This window comes from Drosophila mojavensis, unplaced genomic scaffold (genome assembly GCF_018153725.1).
Source record: "Drosophila mojavensis isolate 15081-1352.22 unplaced genomic scaffold, ASM1815372v1 contig_81, whole genome shotgun sequence".
Taxonomy (NCBI): Eukaryota; Metazoa; Arthropoda; class Insecta; order Diptera; family Drosophilidae; genus Drosophila; species Drosophila mojavensis.
Genome location: NW_025318907.1, coordinates 7,541,366 through 7,550,365, shown reverse-complemented (window position 1 = coordinate 7,550,365; position 9,000 = coordinate 7,541,366). Strand labels below are relative to the sequence as shown.

The following is a 9,000-nucleotide window of genomic DNA, read 5'->3' as shown; positions in this document are numbered from 1 at the left end:
AAACCAATATATTATTTGCAATTTTGTTAAGCCCTCCGCATACGTTAAGAACAACACATTGATTATGATTAAAGTTAGGCCTAAGAATTGAAGCATAGCACTGACCTAAGTTGTTAATACTAAGCGCGGTACCATAGTTAAGATCAAAGTATTTTTTCATAATCACAATGCAAAACAAAACGAAACAAAAACCTAAAGTTATTGCTTAGGACTAACTAACTATAACTATTGGAAGACAATGATAAGGATTCAAGGCATATTTATACTAAGATCGAAAAAGAGAAAGAAAAAATGAGAAAAAAAAAACAACAAAAACAATAAAAGAGTTAGGCACACTTTTTGTAAGATAATTATGTAGATTATGTAAGTCGTAACGAATGAACGAAACTGCAAGCAAATAATTAAGCAAAACATGAGTAGAATACATTATGTATAAAAAGTCTATGAATAATAATTACCTATACATATATGAATATATATTTATTATAAACGACAACAAAAATACAATTTTAAAAATTCAAAGCAAATAAAGAACTAAAATAAAAATTTAAAAATGAAAATATCAGTCTGTCTTAATGGAAATTCATTGAATAATTGCGGTAAGTGGATGACGGAATTAAATCATTTTTATCACACTTCATTTTAATATGAATGATGAAGTCGAGATTATCATTCTTCCATTAAAGATTCCTAAAATTAGAAAACTCATTTTGTAGAGCTATATCTCAACTGTGTATATATTTCAATGAGGCTGTCGTAACATAAACAAGAACTATAGCTAATTTTGAAATTCACAGATTATCGGTTGTATATATATAAGTATACATAATTACATATCAACAAAGTGAGCCAACAAACGCATCTAATCGCTGATTCTGGCATAAACGACGGCGGTGCGACAAGGCGTGTAGACTTGAATGAAGTTGGAGCGACCGGCATGGCCCCAGGGATCCGATTGATGCTTGCAATTCATGTCGATGCGATTGTGGCCGCCAAAGAGGGGATCGTCGGAGGAAAGCACAGCTTGATAGGTGCCAGCCCAGTTGGTGCCCACGCGATAATCACTGAAGCTCTGAGTGGGATGGAAGTTGAACACAAAAACGAGACCCGCGCGCTCAAAGTGGATTGTCTTGTCGCTCTGGTGTTTCCAGCTCACATAGGCGGGGCCCGAGTGCAGCCAGCCATAGCGTTCCTCCAACTCATTCATGGCACGGTCAAATTCGTTTAGGTACTTGTACTTTAGCATATTGTCATCCACCAAATTCCATTGGCGACGCGCATAATGGTACGAGTCATTGTTGCCCACGCGCGGAAAGTCGAGCCACTCGGGATGCCCGAACTCATTGCCCATGAAATTGAGATATGCCTCGCCGCCCAATGCATGCGTGATGAGACGAATCATCTTATGCAGTGCCAGTCCACGATCAATGATTATCGACGGCTCTGACAATGTGGACATATGCGTGTACATTTCCTTGTCCATCAGCCAGAAGGCAATGGTCTTGTCGCCGACAAGCGCCTGGTCGTGGGACTCGGCATAGGCCACCGTGTTCTCCATCCAGCGTCGGTTGGTCAGCGTGTGCACAATGTTGCCAATGTCCCACTGATCGTCGGTTTGTTCCTTCAGCAGCTCGATCCACTTGTCTGGAATGGCCATGCCCAGGCGATAGTCAAATCCAATACCGCCCTCCGACACGGGGCGACACAGTGTCGGCATGCCAGAAACGTCCTGACAAACAGAAAACAAATTTAGAAGTAGGAAGAAGTACGAGTTGGAATACAATTTTCACCTCAGCTATGGTTATGACCTCAGGGTCCAGCTTGTGCAGCATGTAGTTGGCGAGACCCAGATAGTTGAGTGCATCTGTGTCCACGTTGAGGCCAAAGTATTCGTTGTAGTCGCCACTGAAGCCTTCGCCGATGCCGCGCGAGTGGTATAACATGGAGGTGACGCCATCGAAGCGATAGCCGTCGAAATTGTACTCATCGTGCCACCAGCGCAAGTTGGACAGCAAGAAGCGCAGCACTTCGTACTCCGTATAGTTGAACAGACGGCTATCCCAAAGGGCGTGCTCACCACGTGCGCCGTCGTGGAAGAAGCAGCTGTTGGTGCCATCGAATTGATTTAGGCCATCCTGCACGTTCTTGGACGCATGCGAGTGCACCACATCAAGTAGCACGTAGAGACCCTGGGCGTGGGCCACATCGATCATGCGCTTGAGTTGCTCCGGGTTGCCGTAGCGGCTGGAAGCCGCATAGAAACTGGTCACCTGGTAGCCAAAGCTGGCGTAGTAGGCGTGCTCCATGATGGCCATCACCTGGATGCAGTTGTAGCCTTGTCGCTTAATGCGCGGCACAATGCGATCCGCGAACTCATCGTAGCTGCCCACTCGAGGCTCCTGCGAGGCTATGCCCACATGGCACTCGTAGATTCTCAGGGACTTGGGCTTGGGCGGTCGTGCGTTCTGTCGTTGATAGCGCTCTCCTTCTGGCGGCTGCCACACATACTGCTTGTAGTTGACTCCCTGATTGGCGCTCTTGGGCGGCTGCACCACATACTTGGCCCAGGGCGAGAGGCGATCCAATAGCTGACCGTGCTGGTTGCGTATGATGACTTTTATCTCGCTAAGATGCTTAATTGGCGCACTGCCATCTGGATTGGCGGGCAAATGAAGCTCCCACTTGCCAAAGGGCAGCTTCTTGTACGGATGCGATTCCCAGTGCCAATTGTCTGGAGGAATTTAAGTCAAGGTCAATTTATAATATAAATACTGTTTAATAATCGATATTAAAATGACCATAATCAATAAATGAAAATATACTTTTTAAATTCGAATTTTCTCTACAATCGATTACGTTTCATTTGATCGGCTATCGATATTTAAATAGCTTTTAAATTGGCAGTATAAGAGCGAATCGGCAAGCGAGGCGAAAACTGGTGCTAGCTCCCTTGCACATCCTTAACGACCCGAATATTGAACTATATCTGATCTTTCATTTCACATTTATTGAAGAGGGCATTTCGGCTCTAATAAATTTTTGTATACTCACTGAAATCGCCAGTAAGATACACATCTCTTGCACCCGGCGCCCACTCGCGTGCAATCACTGAATTATCCGGCTGAAAGTGTAGGCCGTAGTACTTGTAGCCCTGCGAGAACTCTTCCAAGCCGCCCTCGCATTGATCAATCTTCGCAATCCAATCCTTCAGTACGCCATGCCTGTATAAGAGTTAATGAAAGAAAACACGGAAATCAAGTTTAGTTCTCAAGGCCAATACAAATGAATGGCGCGACGGCAGTTCCAAATGTTTGCGGTGCACCAGGGCATCATTCGCACGCACACGCAAAAAGCAAAAAAAGCGAAATAAATTAGACACACGACCTTCAACTGACATTGACCGCCTCACTTTTCCAACTGCACTTCGGGCAGCAGTGCAAAGCCAGTTGATATGATTTTGTGAGGCGCAACTGAAACAACAACAACCTGCTGCTCTATTCCACACTGATCCGCTTATCAGCCGGTGAAAACTTCGGATTATATGACGCGCGTCTCTAACCGCTAACCGCATTCTGTGATGACAACTCTAACTTACCGGCGACGAATCTCACGCTCGAACGGCTTCAGATAGCCATCCATTTCGAGCAGCTTGTCAATGTCCTTAACTTCCACTTTCATTGGATCACCCATCTTGCAAGTCGCTTAAAAATTAAAATACACAGAAATAACAACGAAATGAAAGGTACTGGCGCACCCACCGGCGCTGCCTGCAAATTGAGAACTGCGATGCTCAGCGAGTGCGGGCCCCAATACAAAAGCTTTGATAAAGAGCTTTTCGGCATGAAGTAACAGCTGTTTGCTCTGCTTATTCATTATTGTGTTTTGTTGTGCTTATTCGCGCATATAAACAACATGGCAATTAGTTGCATAGCTTGCTGCTGATAAGAGCAAAAGATGATAATGCGATAATTTGTCTATGTGGGCAATATGTAGGTAGGTTAATTGGAATCGCTTACGCTTAGCTGGCGCCGGCAGCTTGAATCTTCATTATGTAAAGGTTGAAGAGAATATTATAAATATGTAATATCAAAGTGATCGTTGCTATGTGATGCTACTTCCTACATACACATTCCACACAACACACTCAAATTAACGTACTTTAATGCTACCGATGACCTTTTTCAATTGAACTTATGTTGTGAGTGATCCGTTTAAATTAATCTAGAATTTAAAATCAAAATTTGATCAATTAAACAATTAGACCAACATGTAACAAGTCCTTAATTTCGAAATATGAAAAATATTAAAAACTGATTATTAATAAGACTTATCGATCTTTTGTCGGTAAATGTTGGGAATTAAAAAATAGCTGAAATGTTTTAGGAATAATCGCTGGGCCCTACAATTTTCGAAATAAGGAAAATAATAGCATTATTCAATTTATTTAAAATGGTGTGTTTTATTATTAAAAGCATCTTTTGTCCTTTGACATTTCGATACCAAAGTTTGGTATTTCCGAGAGATATCGAATATGGAATATCGAGTGTTCGTAGAAAAATGGTCACACTGATTATACTCCGAAAAATGCAAAACTCCTAAATGTGAACCACAATCAGCTGTTGTGACAAGCGGCCATTTGCAGTCTGTTTTGGCGTCGCGGGTGTGAAGGAACGCACTTCGTTTTTACATTTAGTTTTAGGTTTAGAGCGTTCGACTTAATGCCGGTGTCGTCCAATTTAAGTTAGACACAGCATTAAGCAACGGTGAGTGTTCGCGATGGTTAATTATTCATAATAAGAATGTTAATAAAATGTGACTACTTAGGCCTTTGTATATTTGTAAACGTTTAAAAAACGTACACATAAATATTAAGGAATAAGATGGGTCGCAGTCGCAGCCCCGCTTCGCCCGCACACAGACGAAGGGAAAAGGAGCGCACAGAGCGCAAAAAGCGCCGAGAAAGACGCTCAAGAGAAAGAGAAGCCATTGGGATTGGCACCAGCAGCAGTCGCCGTGAGCGGGAACGTGATCGTGAGCGCGAAAGAAGCCGCAGCCGTGACAGGGACCGTGAGCGTGAGCGCGAGCGTGACCGTGCTAGGGGAAGGCGTTCGAGGTGAATAAGCAAGTGTAGTGTACCAAACCACAACGATAAGTATAAAGTACTAGCGATTTTTTAACACATTTATTACGTATATAATCACTAACCATACCTATACAAAACAACTTAGTATGCCTCGTGATAAAAGCTTAATTTAAAAGCGTGGCAATTTAAACGAACTAGTTCTGTTATTTGCTGTTATAATGCAGCCCTGTGTGTGCTGTGCGTGCGATTTGACAGCACACTAGTTCGCTGTCTGCCATCCCCAGATCAATTGTTCTTTCGGCAACTATTTAGCAAATTACCACGTGAAGCGAAATACACGAATTTCACAACACAGCTGAAAGTACATTATTAGATTGTGTTAAAACCATACAGCGTAAAGTGTGGGGCATTAGAAAGCGGACAGAGCTCGAAGCGAATATAGTTTTATTGTTCGACATCAAAAAATATAATACTAAATCTCACACAAAATGGCGCTGCGCGTGCAATTCGAGAACAATGACGATATTGGCGTCTTCAGTAAATTAACAAACACATATTGCCTGGTTGCCATTGGTGGCTCGGAGACCTTCTACAGTGCCTACGAGGCCGAATTAGCCGAGACCATACCTGTCGTCCATGCCAACATCGGTGGCTGCCGCATAATTGGCCGGCTCACCGTCGGCAATCGCAACGGACTGCTAGTACCGCATTCCACCACCGATGAGGAGCTGCAGCATTTGCGCAACAGTCTGCCGGATGCCGTTAAGATACAGCGTGTCGAGGAGCGTCTGTCTGCTTTGGGCAACGTGATTGCGTGCAATGACTATGTGGCCCTGGTGCATCCCGATCTGGATAAGGAGACGGAAGAAATTATAGCAGACGTGCTCAATGTAGAAGTCTTTCGGCAGACCATTGCCGACAACACGCTCGTCGGCTCCTACACAGTGCTGAGCAATCAAGGCGGCATGGTGCATCCCAAGACAAGCATTCAGGATCAAGATGAGTTGTCGTCCTTGCTGCAAGTGCCTCTAGTTGCGGGCACTGTGAATCGTGGCAGTGAAGTCCTGGCTGCCGGCATGGTCGTCAACGATTGGATCTCGTTTGTGGGCATGAATACAACAGCCACCGAGATTTCCGTCATTGAGAGCGTATTCAAGTTGAATCAAGCCCAGCCAGCGACGGTGACGACAAAGCTGCGTGCCGCACTCATCGAGGAGATGTCCTAAGCGAACAAAACAGCTTTCTATTATATTTAAGTACACACACACACACGCACGCATACACACACATTGATTTTGTTATCCTTTGTAAACAGTTGGCAAAAATACAAGACGACCACAAATAAGTTTGGTGCATAACCGGTTGTATAATATTATTGAAAGGCGTCACGTTTCATAATTAGATCCTCAAACAACCGTATAATGTATACATACATATGTACAAATGACCCTGCCCTAGTTTGCCCAAGTGCATCCTATATAAATGCATCTGTGCATTTATGTATTTCCATTTTGATTTAAATGCAATCAACTTCCAGTTCATTAAGTAGGAGACGCTTTCTCTCTCTCTCTCTCTCTCATATCCTTTCACAGATCCCGTTCACGTCGTGCAGGCAGCAGCTCAGGCCCTTCGACATCCAGGCGCGCCACACGGAACAATTCAGCGAATGCAGCTGCGGAGCGTCCAAAGATCAATGAAGCAGATCTGGAGGGTAAATCGCCGGAAGAGGTTGAGATGCTGAAGACAATGGGCTTCTGCACCTTTGACACCACCAAGAACAAGAAAGTCGAGGGCAACGATGTTGGTGAAGTGCATGTAATCCTCAAGCGCAAGTATCGCCAGTATATGAACCGTAAGGGTGGCTTCAATCGGCCGCTCGACTTTGTCGCATAGCCAGCGGCAACTAGTTTTTTAAAATATTACTGCTACATTTTTTCACGTCCCTTGCGACTGCAAGGCGACGGACCTGCAATTTTATGCAATAGACCGGTTTACAAAATTCCCCAAATTCGCCACACAAAATTTCCACAATCATCACTCAACACATACAAATACCTCATATATAACTAGCCAGTTATTTAGTAGTTTAAGTCAATTGCGTTGTTTTAAAATTAGCTTTTGCGCGCCTTCAAAGCAAAACAAGAGTTAATTTTACAACGATGGCAACGCCACCAACCCTCCCACAAGTGTAACTGAAAGCTTAATGCAAAAAATGTACTAAATTGCTATCGATAGCTACCAGAAATTGATGGGTGGCAGCACTAGTTGCTTGCTGCCGCACTTTTTTCTTTGTTTCGAATACTTGAATCATATATTTTTTGTCCGTTTCTTTGCTTTCAGTTGCATTTGCAAAATGTTTAATGCACACGATTAATGCTTTTTAAATATTTAAAGTAATTACGAATGTTCTTTGCTGTCAGAAAACCACTTACACACAATATGCTTGCATACATATGCATATCAGTGTAAGCATTTGGCGTTTGTTAAAACCGCGAAAGAAAAGAAACAGACGAATTAACTGAAAATCCAAAATTTATCACACATACACAATTACTTAAAGTATTTGAAAACATGAACACATACACACAAAATATTCCCTACCCCGATAATCCTTTTCCCACAAACTTCCTCCATACGCTGCAATAGTACAATTTTTACAACCAAAAAAATATATATCAAATATATATTTTATATATAGAAATTTATTTATACACACACACACCAAGTACCTACAAACCCCTCAAAGTCCCTACCGTTAAATCGCATCGAATCTACAATAGCCATAGCCATTTGTTGAATCTGTTATTTGTTTCACAATCAAAATGTTGTCATTTTGTTTCTCTTTAATATATTTAAAAACCAGCAACAGTTAATTCATTGATCACAAGTGCCAAGTGAAAAATACAAACGAAAAAACCAAGCAACAACAAAGCAGGCAGATTAAACAAGTTTATGTTTAAGTGCAGGCGCAAATGAAATAAATACATAATTATATGTACAACTTTTATACCTTTTTATACTAATAACAGTAACAATAACAATAACAATGTGTAAACAATAGTTATTACTTTGGCAACAATGAACTTCTAAGAAACAACAAATTTGGCAAATACACACACACACACACTTACATATATATTGTCATTGTAGTTTTAAACATAACAAAATTGCAGGGATTTTTCATACACTTATAAACCTATTTAATAAAATAAAAATAAATGTATAAAAAATGTAAATCTTTGGTTTAGTTTCGCTCTTGACATTTAAGTTAGATCAAACTTGTAAATTACAAACGACTAAAATACAAATACATCAAAATTACAAATGAGAAATAAGTCTGTTTCATTTACGTCACGCGCTAGCCAGATAATTCTCGACTCCTGTTTGAAAATATTTGTGTAGGAAAAAAACAAAAACAAAACACTGTATTCAAAATTTTAGATCCGATACAATGAACAAGTATGGCTTCTATACACGCGCAGTAACTGCTCAGCTGCAGGATACCCCGCTGTCGCCATTTGTCCAACACCGCGAGATTCAAATACGGAAGCGTTCATCGTCTGTGGCGGATAATTGCCGACGCTATCTGCGCGTCGACAAGACGCTAGAAAAGGATTTCGCACGCAAGTGCCAAAGAGCCTTCTACATGGGTAATCAAGCACATGGCGACATATCCGACTTGGATGCGAAACACTTGCTCGGGTACAAAGAGAGCTTGGCGCGCATGTCCTGCCTGGATCTCGATAGCACACTGGCGGATGAGCATCGGATGAAGGGCTGGCTGCCACCAATCAAACGTCAAATGTAGTCTCAAATTGCGCACACCAAATAAAAAATGTTACTTTTCTTTTATAATCAATAAGAAGCAAATTTTAATAGTAAATGTATATATCATTTTATTTAAAGTGTTTAATGGT

The 9,000-nt window shown here is 41.9% G+C and overlaps 3 protein-coding genes across 3 annotated transcripts; 2 read left to right on the top strand and 1 right to left on the bottom strand.

Moving 5' to 3' along the window:
• Window positions 1-719: 719 nt before the first annotated feature.
• On the bottom strand, window positions 720-3,797 carry LOC6580999 (1,4-alpha-glucan-branching enzyme). Its single transcript, XM_002006754.4, has 4 exons — window positions 3,596-3,797; window positions 3,052-3,221; window positions 1,791-2,731; window positions 720-1,729 (listed from the first exon to the last, which is right to left on the bottom strand). Exons 1-4 carry the CDS (start codon window positions 3,688-3,690, stop codon window positions 863-865), a joined length of 2,073 nt encoding a protein of 690 aa, XP_002006790.1. The 5' UTR covers window positions 3,691-3,797; the 3' UTR covers window positions 720-862.
• An 826-nt stretch (window positions 3,798-4,623) lies between these two features.
• LOC6580998 (U4/U6.U5 small nuclear ribonucleoprotein 27 kDa protein) lies at window positions 4,624-8,966 on the top strand. The gene is made up of 3 exons (XM_002006753.4): window positions 4,624-4,763; window positions 4,825-5,113; window positions 6,676-8,966. Exons 2-3 carry the CDS (start codon window positions 4,881-4,883, stop codon window positions 6,974-6,976), a joined length of 534 nt encoding a protein of 177 aa, XP_002006789.1. The 5' UTR covers window positions 4,624-4,763; window positions 4,825-4,880; the 3' UTR covers window positions 6,977-8,966.
• On the top strand, window positions 5,188-6,428 carry LOC26528489 (eukaryotic translation initiation factor 6). Its single transcript, XM_015164558.3, has one exon. It carries the CDS (start codon window positions 5,572-5,574, stop codon window positions 6,307-6,309), a length of 738 nt encoding a protein of 245 aa, XP_015020044.1. The 5' UTR covers window positions 5,188-5,571; the 3' UTR covers window positions 6,310-6,428.
• Window positions 8,967-9,000: the final 34 nt, after the last annotated feature.

Bases quoted from the DNA above. Each gene is read 5' to 3' on its own strand.
- LOC6580999 (XM_002006754.4), bottom strand. From the start codon at position 3,690: ATGGGTGATCCAATGAAAGTGGAAGTTAAGGACATTGACAAGCTGCTC. The intron at 3,222-3,595 runs GTAAGTTAGAGT...ACTCTTATACAG, and splicing joins GAGCGTGAGATTCGTCGCCG to GCATGGCGTACTGAAGGATT. The intron at 1,730-1,790 runs GTGAAAATTGTA...TCTGTTTGTCAG, and splicing joins AGGTCATAACCATAGCTGAG to GACGTTTCTGGCATGCCGAC.
- LOC6580998 (XM_002006753.4), top strand. From the start codon at position 4,881: ATGGGTCGCAGTCGCAGCCCCGCTTCGCCCGCACACAGACGAAGGGAA. The intron at 5,114-6,675 runs GTGAATAAGCAA...ATCCTTTCACAG, and splicing joins GCTAGGGGAAGGCGTTCGAG to ATCCCGTTCACGTCGTGCAG.
- LOC26528489 (XM_015164558.3), top strand. From the start codon at position 5,572: ATGGCGCTGCGCGTGCAATTCGAGAACAATGACGATATTGGCGTCTTC.